Source organism: Anser cygnoides, chromosome Z, assembly GCF_040182565.1.
Source record: "Anser cygnoides isolate HZ-2024a breed goose chromosome Z, Taihu_goose_T2T_genome, whole genome shotgun sequence".
NCBI classification, from domain to species: Eukaryota; Metazoa; Chordata; class Aves; order Anseriformes; family Anatidae; genus Anser; species Anser cygnoides.
The window spans coordinates 75,095,529-75,107,730 of NC_089912.1; the positions used below are offsets into that span (position 1 = coordinate 75,095,529).

At 35.2% G+C, this 12,202-nt stretch overlaps 1 protein-coding gene across 6 annotated transcripts in view; it reads left to right on the top strand.

Moving 5' to 3' along the window:
• Positions 1-12,202, top strand: part of KIF2A (kinesin family member 2A) — a 60,125-nt gene that overhangs the window by 30,121 nt on the left and 17,802 nt on the right. For all 6 annotated transcript variants that reach the window (XM_013180507.3, XM_066988843.1, XM_066988846.1 and 3 more), the window contains 8 exons: positions 1,869-1,964; positions 2,609-2,663; positions 6,574-6,736; positions 10,048-10,138; positions 10,278-10,341; positions 10,750-10,841; positions 11,092-11,234; positions 11,978-12,182. In XM_013180507.3, coding sequence (XP_013035961.1) covers positions 1,869-1,964; positions 2,609-2,663; positions 6,574-6,736; positions 10,048-10,138; positions 10,278-10,341; positions 10,750-10,841; positions 11,092-11,234; positions 11,978-12,182 — 909 coding nt within the window. The remainder of the gene's footprint in view (positions 1-1,868; positions 1,965-2,608; positions 2,664-6,573; positions 6,737-10,047; positions 10,139-10,277; positions 10,342-10,749; positions 10,842-11,091; positions 11,235-11,977; positions 12,183-12,202) is intronic.

Consider the following 12,202-nt stretch of genomic DNA (forward strand, 5'->3'; position numbering starts at 1 on the left):
TTATTTTTCTTTTTCGTCTTTAAACCTGTCAAGGAATTTATAGGTTAGCTTTGTATTGTGCAGGCAGGTTGGCAGTGAGCTGTTAGAAATTTTTGTGCAAGTTGCTAATCCTGTGAGAAAAATCTCTAAATATTAAATGACTTTCTGTCACAGTAGTGTAAAAGCTTTAGCAAAACCAGTAGTGTAATCTTGTTGGCAGGCTTGTGCTTATGGGTTAATCCCTCTGAAGAGATGCTACCAATCTGCTACTGACATGAGAAGTACCACCACTTAGTAAATAATTCAGACAGTTTAAATTTACTTCATGGTTTAATGATGTTTCTAAGATGACCTAAAATGACCTATGTTGAATTCACATTCTCTAATTTTCATCCACTTAAACAAATGAAAAATATCACTATGTCTTTATGGGTGAGGAACAATTAATTTTTGGTTTATATCATAAAATTATTTGACATGGTGCTACACCTAAAATATTCATTTTATCTCACTTCTGTGAATACTGCCTTTGAACCTAAGTCTTAAACTTCTGTATGAGAAAGTTGTGGTTGCCTTGATGACCTCTCTGTATCTGTGCTTTCTGGTGCTTTGCGTGTTCTGTTGTGAAATGCAGCACTGTTTGCTAGTGGGCAAGAAACCACTGTCTTCTAGTGGGCAAGACCTTTAAATAGAATTTGAATAACACTAGGCAAATACTTTTTCCATAATAAGCAATACTTCTTCCTGAATTTTAGAAGGAAACGTTTCAGCAGTAATACATTTTGTGTGGACTTACTGTAAGCAGTTTTAAGTTCATAGTAGTCAGAGTGGAGAACATAAAAGTATAGTCAACTTCTGATTACCACATCACAGATTTATCTAAGATGGGGATCAACTCTGTCACAGATACACAGACATCTGATGGTTCAGTTTCAGCTTGTTAACCTCAGTGCATTGCTTTCTGGAAGTGCCTGTGCTGCCTCCACAATCTGCTGTGGTCCAGAAGGTGTTTTACCTTACTTGTGGGGAGCCATGCAAAGCTCAGTAAGGTCTGAGGACCAGAATTGGCTGTGTATGGCATAAATAGGATGTCGCCAAACTGTAAAAATGGGTGTTTTAGGAAAAGATATTTGAGTAATTGTGCAGCCTGCCCAGCTCTACACCTCTGACTTAGCAAGGCTTAGGTGGGCTCCGTGCATGAGCTCTTGTGTGTCCTTTTGCTACTGTACTTGTGGTTCCAGGTTTAGGGGTAGGAGGGCTTGTGAGCCTGGATGTAGCATATCATGTGTCTTTGGGATAGCTTCTGCTTCTGGGGCCTCTTGGTGTGTTGGAAGACGGTTGGACTTGATGACTGTAGAGGTCTTCTCCAACCATAATTCTATGATTTTAAGAGTTTTCAGTGCATTCAAGTCGCTGTAGAAGTTAACTCAGGACCACTGGTAGGATAACACTCCTTTAGCCATCTCACTTAGAGCAGCTGGGGTACCTGCATGGTCCTCTGCAGCCTATTTTATGCCTATATAGTTGTCTATCCATTTGTTTTTTGGCCAGTGTTATCTCAGATTAAGAGGCGTTGACTGCATATACTGCCTGTTGTTGTGAAGTTGTTTGGTAGTGTTTCTTTAATGTGTTGATTCTGACAAAAGTGGGAGTCATTTTTCTTCCTTGAGTAGACTTGTAGTGAGTCCTCGATTAAAAAGTGTTTTTGACAACCAAAAATATTAAATAAAGGTCATATAATGACCATATAATTTCCTTTCTGATCAGTAAATGACCTACATCAGAACATCAGTTAATATGTATTTTTCTTTATGAGTGAATTCAGAACTTATGTAAATTAGCCCATTTCAGGAAAATAATGTAAAAAATTCTTTTGCTTGCTTCTCTAGGATGTTGATGCTACAAACCCAAATTATGAAATTATGTGTATGATAAGAGATTTCAGGGGAAGTTTGGATTATAGACCGTTGACAACTGCAGATCCTGTAAGTACCCTAGGCAATGTGGACATTTTTTTATCCTTCTGTATTTTTTCTATGGGTTTTTAATTTTTTTTTCCAATGTATGACTATACTTCTGTCTGTAAACATGAAAAATAAGTTGCTTAGTATGTATTAATGTTCTTCATAGCACGGATTTATTTTTTTCTGTGTTTTCCTTGGGTGCTAAATGATGTGCACACAAAACACTTGGGTTTCTTTGAAAAACCTTGTGGAGTGTAAAGATTAATATTTGATTTTTCAAGGTGATGAGGGCCTTTGATTTTCAGGGAAGTCAGGGGAATCCTTAAATGACTTTATCAGATGTTTGTGGAAATCTGAGACCCTAACAATTTCCATGAATAACGTATCCACCCTGTTACAGCTGGATTTGCTTGCTGTAAGTTGTATCTAGTACTCTACAGAAACCAGTCACTATCTGCACAGTTTTTTTATCCTTAGTGTATGGCTCTCCCTTTCAGTTTCTTGGTTATTGTGCAGATGCAATGGGCTTTTGCTCATTCAGATGACTCACTGTATTGGAAATTTCTCTTCGTTTATATGATTGGTTAATTACTTCAAAAGCAGAGGTAACGTACCCTATAACTGGAACTGAAGTATAGTTTACTGATAGATTCTTTCCTTTGTAGATTGATGAGCACAGGATATGTGTTTGTGTACGAAAACGACCACTCAATAAAAAAGGTACGACCATTTAATATTTTGCAGAATTCTTTCTCTGAAAAGCTGCTTCTGATAGTTATATTATTCATACTGAAGAGATATAGAAATACTGATCAAAGGTGAAACTCCACTAGTACTAGCCAATATGTGTGAGTGACCCAGACAATTCATAGATTTATCATAACCTGGATAAAGTCAGGGAGAAAAGTAGTTTAAACTGTCACAGTTTTGTGGATTGGGAGTAGAGACACAGAGACTGCAATTTTGTTCCAAGGTCATCTAGGGTGTATTTAGTTGGTTTGGATGTCAATTCTGCTATAATTTCCTGAGTAATCTTACAGTTGTGTAAGAATCACCATTCTTTTAAACTGTCCTTTAAGTAATCTCTTGATCAGTGAGCTACCCAATGAAAGCTTTTCTACACATTTTTTATACATGTATTTTTTTATGTATTTTCAAGTGGACCTAAATAAGATGTTTAGAACAATTCAGGTGGTACCTACATGTTGGTGTCCTATGACACTTTAGGCACCCAGAAGTATCTAAGGCATCCTCATAGGGCTTGTGGGTTACAGACAAATTGGAGACTCATCTGTAATTGCATCTGAGGATTGGGCAAGATATCCTGGGGCATATGAAGTGGCACTAACCACCTGTTTTTAGGTACTGGAATCATTCCCTAGTGACATCTTTGTATATATGAGTAGTATATATACACACTTCCTGCCTGCTCCTTAGGCTGGAGACAATATTCCCCAAGTTGTTTAGGTTTTCAGCTCCAGTAAATGCCGGTCTTCTCATGATGTTCTCCACTGTCAGTGGGAAAGTGAGAACTGCAAGTGTTTCTGGATTGGAACCCATCTGAATTCAGCACCATTTTAAGCTGATTTCTGTCTTGAAGGATGTTTCTTTCTTTCCCTTATTGTATATATGTGGTTTAGCTAAAGGACTCAAAGAGCATCACACTGACTATGAAACAACAAGAGATTTATTTAGTATTTTTGTACTGTCAGAGCTACACATTAAGGATTATCTGGATTATCATATCCCTCATTTCCAGAGGGATATGCGAGAACTGTACAGGAAAGAGAAAACATATTGATGTCAGTATATAGTTAGTGTTATTTTTCCTTCCACAAAATACATTAGAGCTGCTGCTTCTACATTTTTTTCATTTTTAAGTTAAAATATATATATATAATAATCTAAAAGGAATGCATAACCTCAAAAGCTGGTTAATTTAAATTATTTTTCACAATCTGTATAATAAGGATATTCAATGCACAAATCTGTTAGCAGTTCAATTTCTGCTTTAGCCTTGAAGGTTATCTGTAATAAAATTTGACTTAGAAATCTAATACATTTTGGGAGAAACGTTGCCTTCTACCTGCACAGAAGGTGGACAAAGTGAAATTATAGTAAATGACATCAAGTTGTCATAAGGCTAAGCTGGGATTCAAAAGTAGTACTTCAAACTGTGCAAGTTGCAGACCTTAGGTATTAGTGGTTAGAAGCTGTTGAGAAATTATTTCTGAAGAGTTTGTTGGAATCACAAAATCAGAGAATGTCCGAGGCTGGAAGGAGCCTTTGAAGATCATCTAGTCCAATCCCCCTGCCAAGCAGGATCACCTAGAGCACTTTGTGCAGGATGGCATCCGGGCGGGTTTTGAATATCTCCAGAGAAGAAGACCACAACCTCTGTGGGCAACCTGTTCCAATGCTTTGTCACCCTCACAGTAAAGAAGTGCCCCCTCATATTCAGCCAGAACCTCCTGTGCTTCAGCTTGTACCTTTGTACCCGTTGCCTCTTGTCCTGTTACTGGGCACAACTGAAAAGAGACCTGCTCCATCCTCTCGACACTCCAGATATTAATAGAGATTGATGAGGTCTCCCGTCAGTCTTCTCTCTTCCCCGCTAAACAGGCCCAGCTCTCTCAGCCTGTCCTCATATGACAGGTGCTCCAGTCCTGTCATAATCTTCGTAGCTCTCCTTTATACTCCCTCCATTAACTCCATGTCTCTCTTGTACTGGGGAGCCCAGAACTGGACACAGCACTCCAGGTGTTGCCTTGAAGATGAGTGCCTAAGTAAAAGTGAAGCTGACACTAAAGCTATTTTGTATTTTTTTAAATAAGCTTCTCTCTTAGACTGGGGAGGAACCACAGAGATAATCCAGTAGTCCTATGATAAACTCTTCTGAAAATGTGTATTTTATTTTTGAGAATTCATAAGAAGCAGTATTTCTCATGCCACATTTTTAAAATTGAAGAGTATGAAAGAATTGAAAGACTAAAATTGAAAAGCACAAACGAATATTATTCTGTAAAAGCCAAAGAGAAAAAATAAAAAATAGTTTGTTTCCTTTATTATTGCAATAACAATACATCAAAAATATTACCTTTCCCTTTTCATGTTCTGTGTTTTGAAATTCTGTAAGGTGCTCAAATTATGCAATAGAAATCAATTGTACGAATTTATGTCAGTCTCTCACAAACACAGATGTATCACCATAGTCTTTGGATATTCCCAGCACTGATAATTTTGTGGACTGACTGTAGGAAGTAGGTCTTCAGGTTGATAATTTAAATTTTTATTTCAGTGAGGTATATTTACAGTTGAGAAACGGGTATGGTGGGTTTTATAAACACTATTGCACATTTTCATCAGCAAGGAATACAGGTTGTCCTAATAATTACCCGGGGGCAGGTAAATGTCTTATTCCAAACAATTTTTTAAGAAATAACAGATTTGACTGCTTTAACTGAAAAAGATTTTTGTGTAAATAATTAGCCTTCATATATCCCTTTTAACCAGTGTTCTTTATTTCTTCTCTGTGATTACTGCAGAATAATTACATTTTACTTTATTGCAGTGAAGTTGAAATTTTGATTATATTGTGAATTGAATGCATACTTGTGTTGGTGTGTTGGAAGTGGTAAGCATTGTACAGTTTGATAAGTTTGTTAACTGATGAAAAGATTTCTATCTGATTGTGTAAAGCCACATCTAATTCTTGAACTGCATGCCTTACAAAATTTTACATAGCAATGCAAGCAGGACACATTATTGATCTTGACTGTACACACAAAAGATCTTTATTTTTGTGCATATCATGGATCGCTGGGTTCTCTGTATTTTGCTGACTCATATCTCCTACAACAACTAGCTGTACATTGTAATACACTGTGGTAATTATAACCTGGGAACTCACTATTGAAATCACAACTAGATAGCTTCTGTTCATTCCCAATGACAGGAAGCATCATTAGCATTTTCAGCTTTCTGCTTACAAGATAATTTTTCGAAAGTGTTTAACTGTAGAGAAATTCTACATTAAAGACCTACGCTTTAGGTTCCAGAAGGAATATACAAATGGAAATCTCTAAGTAGAATGAAAGCAATATTTTCATTTTTGGAAGCTGTGAACATATTACTATAACATTAAGAGTTACAGAAAATAAAAGCAAAATTTTACAATCAAGAAGATTCTCCTAAGCATGTTGGACAGTACAAGTAGTAGACTGCAGTGTTCAGTTTCTCCAGAAGAGAACTTACTTATAAAAACTCACAGGGTATGGTAGTAATCTGTAAAAAGAGTTTATAAGACCTGGGAAAAGAACTTAAATCCATGAAAAGTGTTATTATTATAGACTATACAACAAGCTATAATTAATGATCTTTCTTTATCTAATCAACTTTGTAACACTTGTCTTAAATTTCTAGCAATTGCTAGGATAGGATGAATAGACTTCCGAAATGAAATTTCTAACTTAGAATATTACTATCTAGGTATCAGAAGCCCTAGTCTACTGCACTGTTGTTACTTGGAGGAGCTGTGTTATCTGAGATGTTACAGGAATGTAAACAATGAAAAACAATGTAAAAAATGATGTGTTGCTAGTTAAATATATATGTTTCACTTATTTTATAGAAACTTTAATGAAAGACCTTGATGTAATAACAATTCCTAGTAAAGATGTTGTGATGGTACATGAGCCAAAACAAAAGGTGGATTTAACAAGGTACCTAGAAAACCAAACTTTTCGTTTTGATTATGCCTTTGATGACACGGCTCCTAATGAAATGGTTTACAGGTATGTGTAAATGCTTTTTTTTTTCTTCTGTGAGTATTTTTTTATTTAATCTCTCATTTATCTCCCATGTCAGTAACTGGGTCATGGACCTGACCCCTGTTCTCTGTTATCAGATATGTATATTGCTACCTCCATTCTTTTGTCTGTATACTCATATTTTAACTCTGCTTATCCTGAATTTTTCATCTGCAATGTCATCTCCATTTCCACCTCTGTTGACCTCAGTTCTGTTCTCAGTCTTTCTCCAAGCCCAGACTTGCCAGACAGTGTGTATTACCTGCCTTCTCAGCCAGTGAATATTTGTACAACTTCATTGCTACTCCATCCACCTCAGTGTTATTTTCTCATTAATTAGTATGTGCACGGCACCTGGAGCTTGAGTCATTGCTTTTGGTCTTCAGGAAACTTGGAATAAAAGGGCAGCACCAGCCCCAAATACAGTGCTGTTTGAATATAAGATAATTAACTTCTGGAAACAAATCAGAAGAGGGTGGAGAAAAGTACAAAAAAAGAGCATTGCTATGTTTTTCATATTGCTGAGATTCCTGAGCTGTTGGAAGAAGTCTAACTGACGTAATGCAGACCTACATGGAAGCTAATTTATTTTGTTCAAAATGCTATAGCTTTCTGATTAAAAAAAAAAAAAGGCTGCAAAGACGCACACACACACAGCTCCAAGGTATTTGGATCTCTTTTTTTCCTTTATTCTTCCATTTTACTTCCACGACTGTCACAGAATAATGCACACAACACTTCAAAAACTTGTTTAGAAGTAGCTGTTTGCATTCTACCTGTCACTGAATGGATTAGATACACTAGCAGGCAAAATTATGACATTAGGATAGGTCATAATTTTGGTATACAGTCTAAATGTTGTGAAGCATTTTGTGAGGAATATTGATATTAGAATGGAATTTGATGATTTAACTTCTCCTTATGCTTGGAGAGTGCCTTCTATAACCCTAAGGAGTATATATTAATTTGATATACTAATGATAGTTTTTAATCCAACAGTTACAAAGTCAAAGTTGGCATCATATCCTGGTTGACTGTGGATGCTAACATGCTGTCATTGGATAAGTGAAAATACGTAATGAAAGATTTATTAAAAAGCCTTGAAAATGAAAATTTGAGTCCTGCGCTTGATAAAATTAGGAGAAGAAGGATAGCAAAATGCAAATCTCCTTAGTCTGTTAGTTTAAAAGACTTTCATTAGTGTAAACTGAAGCAAAGCTATGCCCTTGGAGATTTCTCTCTAATGTTTGTCCATTGGTGACTTCTTTTCTTTCTTCACATGGAAGAGCTGTGGCAGAGCCTTGTGAAGTTTGCCACTTGCAATGGTTTTCCTCCTGCTTAACAACCAGTTCTTTAATCTCCATCTTTCCTGTTAGTCCTCATTTATCGTTGTGAGCATAGTGTTTAATTGTGAAAGGTGTTTTTGGCATACAGTGTTACCATATTTTAAAGTTTAGTTTCTTCTGGATGGCTTTTATTAGTTACATAATAAATTAATGGTAATATGAGAAAATATTGAAATATGTTTGTACTCAGCCTGAAACAATAAATCTCTGGCCTTTGTAGTAGTGCACGGTTTTTTCTTCTTCTTCAGATGGCACAATATTGATTATTACTTGAAGGACAGTTTGCTTCAAGGTCTTCTGCTATAACTGAATTAAGAGCAAGACAGGTGTCATAGTAGGCTTCCACACTGGGGAACAAAAAAATAGTATGACTAGTTACTCCAGTTTTCTTCAGTATGATAAAATTAATGTATTTCTATACTGGAAAAAAATTTTCAGTTTGTCAGGAAAAAATCTAATACTCCATTTTAGTAGTTTAATTTTGCCTAATTTGTATTTTAAGTATTTTGTGTCCTTGAGCCACAAAACTGAGTTGCAAGTTGTTTTTTTTTTTTTATGTTAAAAACCTTTTAACACTAGTTTGCATGGATATGCATTTTGAATATTTAAAGGAGAAACAAAGTTTATATATCTAAAAGGTCAAGATTGCAAAAGAAGGTTCTAGTAGAAGGAAAGTTGGACTGCCTTTGGCTTGGTAACATTTGGAATTGTATAACGCTTTATGAAAACGTTTCTAGTTATGATTGTATTCTGTCTTTTTTTAAAATAGATAATATTAATACCACTTTTTATAAATCAAAATGCATAATTTCAAACTCAACAGAGATAATGGAGTATGCTTCTTAGGAAAATAGGCTTCTTGAAATTTATATTCCAAATTTAAAAGAACAAGCAGAGAGATGAAAATATCCTCTTGAGGACAAATGAAGTATATGCTTGGAGGAAATAAAAAAGAAAGACTAAGGCTGATCAAAAGTCATCTGGTGCACTCATTTTTATTTATTTTTTTTAATGATGATTCTGTTACATTTTGTATAACCCTTGGCTGCTGAATGGGTTTATCTTGCCTGTATACTTTTTGTAAGTAATTTTGTGTTTGTTCCAAAGTGGAATAAAAGGAAACATCTGGAAGAAGTTTAGAAAGAGAGCATTTAGAAGTATATTGCAGAGACTCTTACTCTAATTATTTAATAGAGATAACCCTCCATTAGGTTACACTTTGCTTTTCAAGATGTTTCATGAAGTAACAGTGATAAACAGCTAGCATTAGGAATAGTAACAGGGTATGTTTTTTAAAAGCAGAAGTTAATCCTTTAAAATAGAAAAATAATACTTTGGGAAAGTATTTTTGACACATCAAGTAATACCTCAGGTATCACTAGATTTTTCTATTCTGATGAGCTTGGTTATACATCTTCTTGAGCCTTTTCTCAGCATATGTATGTTCTCAAGATACTAAGAATCTCAATGCTGTTTTGTCCGTCTGTCTTATAAAATTAGTGTTAGAAGCTGATTTAGAAAGAAAAGAAAGAATTAAAAAAACAACGTAGAGGAATTTTTGTATTGGCAAAACTTAAGCATTTATCTATTATGTTCTCCTGCTCCCATATTTTCTAATGCTGTCTTTTTTTTTTTTTAGGAAGCTGTAGACTTCATGTAGTAAGCTGTGCTGTGTTGCATTATTAAAACAAAGGATTTTTTTTTTCCTCAGGGTTTAAAGGAGGATTATATTGTTGTAGAATAAATGGGAGACACCTTTTAGCTTTTGTTTAATGTTTTAGGATATTTTAATGCCTTAGAGCTGTATTAGCTCTAATTTGGAGATGTTCTTTGGCATCTCAGAGTACAGACCCAGTTCTGTCATTTCTGGCCTTAAAATGTATGTTGTCCCTGTGGTAGTGGCAACTTCAAGTGTTTCATTTTCTTACATACTATTTTTTTGCATTCAAGGTTTACAGCTCGACCATTAGTGGAGACCATATTTGAAAGGGGAATGGCTACTTGTTTTGCATATGGGCAAACAGGCAGTGGAAAAACCCATGTAAGTGTTTCTTCTACATGTCAGCAATACACCGTTTTGTATGTACAATGCACTTGGTTAAATTCTAATAAGCAACAAATATGTAAGTTACAGTTTTGTGACTTTTAGTGTTTTTTGTTGTTGTTGTTTTTTAATGTAGACTATGGGTGGTGACTTTTCAGGAAAGAACCAAGATTGTTCAAAGGGGATATATGCACTTGCAGGTGAGACTTTATTGATTTGTTGGCTTTTTGCAAATTAGTTGAGGTCAATAGATTTTCTGCTTCTTATTGTGCAAATATAAGGTTCTACATATTTTGTGTTACAGTAGGGATTTAGTAATATACAAAGTAGTTCCGAGGTGTGTAGTCTTCACCCTGTAAAGGACATATAGATTATTTCCAAAATGTAATAATACTAATGATTAATTGAGTTTACTATTTGGGGTCTTCAGCATCTTCCAATATAATCTGGCAGTTTAAATACAGTGTTTTAGACTTGGTGACTGACCCTATTTGTTATACTTGCAAATTATGAGAGTTGCTGTATAATAGACCATTATATATTAACGAGTCTTTACTAAATGAAAATACATAACTAGATTTCATTTTAATTTGGAAATATATTCACAGCTCGAGATGTCTTTTTAATGCTAAAGAAGCCAAACTATAAGAAGTTAGAACTTCAAGTATATGCAACATTTTTTGAAATCTACAGTGGTAAGGTGAGTACCTGATCTCTTGTTTGTGAAAAAGCACTTCCTCAAAGAGATTGTGAGCTTGTTATGTAAAAGGTTTTTTTTTCTCTCCTCTTTGTTCTGAAAGCTTTATTTCAAATAATTCTTCACAATTCCCTTCCAATCATATTTTTATTTTTATTTTGCATGGGATACTTTGCATATTTTGATATGGGATTTGAAACAAGTGTCTTCTAAAATTCCTCTTTAACTGTTTTGTTTCCCCCCCCCCCCAAAGGTTTTTGACTTGTTGAACAGGAAGACAAAATTAAGAGTATTAGAAGATGGTAAACAGCAAGTCCAGGTGGTGGGATTACAGGAACGGGAAGTCAAATGTGTTGAAGATGTTCTTAAGCTTATTGAAATAGGCAACAGCTGCAGGTATCTCCCATAGCTTCCACCAGTTTTTCATTGTAAATTAAAGAATCAGAACATCTCTTAATTTCTCTGTGTCTGCATAGTGATTGCTTTTTAATATACAATGGGGTTTCTAATGATGTTGGCTGCAAGTAATCAATCTGCCAGCCTTTTGAATAAGATAGTTTAGACTTTCTCTGTCTCCTAGAGAGAAATAAGAACTGACTTTTCTATAGGATATGAACTGTGTGCATTTATGTAACCAGATTACTGACTTAAATTCACATTGTTTTTAATCTGGAGTACTGCCAAATTCTTCAGTTCTAAAAGGCCTTGATATATAGTGACAGAAGTTAAGCATAAAACTTTAATATTTTGTTAAAATCCAGCTTCATTGTTTTTAAAATTAGCTTTTTGCACAGACTGCTGCCTGATCATTTAAAAATGCCATTGGCGTTTTACATGTAAATTCTCTGATGATCTGAAATCTTTGAAGATCTCATTATTCTTGCTTTTAAGACTCAGGTAAAATACTGTAAATCTTCTATTTCTATATGAAGAGATGGAAACATAGGTATAACTGTACTATATACATCAACTTATTAGGGTTATATCTCCAGTCTCCATTAGTATGTTAGACATGCTGTCAGTATATGTAAGAAGATACAGGACTCTGCCTTGAAAAAACTACTCCTAGGGTAGTAGGTTTAACATGTGTGGTCCTTCACGTCTTCATATGTCCTCCCCATCTCTCCTTTTGTTTAAAGGACATCTGGTCAGACATCTGCAAATGCACACTCATCTCGAAGCCATGCAGTGTTTCAGATTATTCTCCGAAGGAAAGGGAAATTGCATGGTAAATTTTCTCTGATTGATTTGGCTGGAAATGAAAGAGGAGCAGATACTTCCAGTGCAGACAGACAGACAAGGCTGGAAGGTGCTGAAATTAACAAGAGCCTTTTAGCACTCAAGGTAACTGAAATGTTTCCATT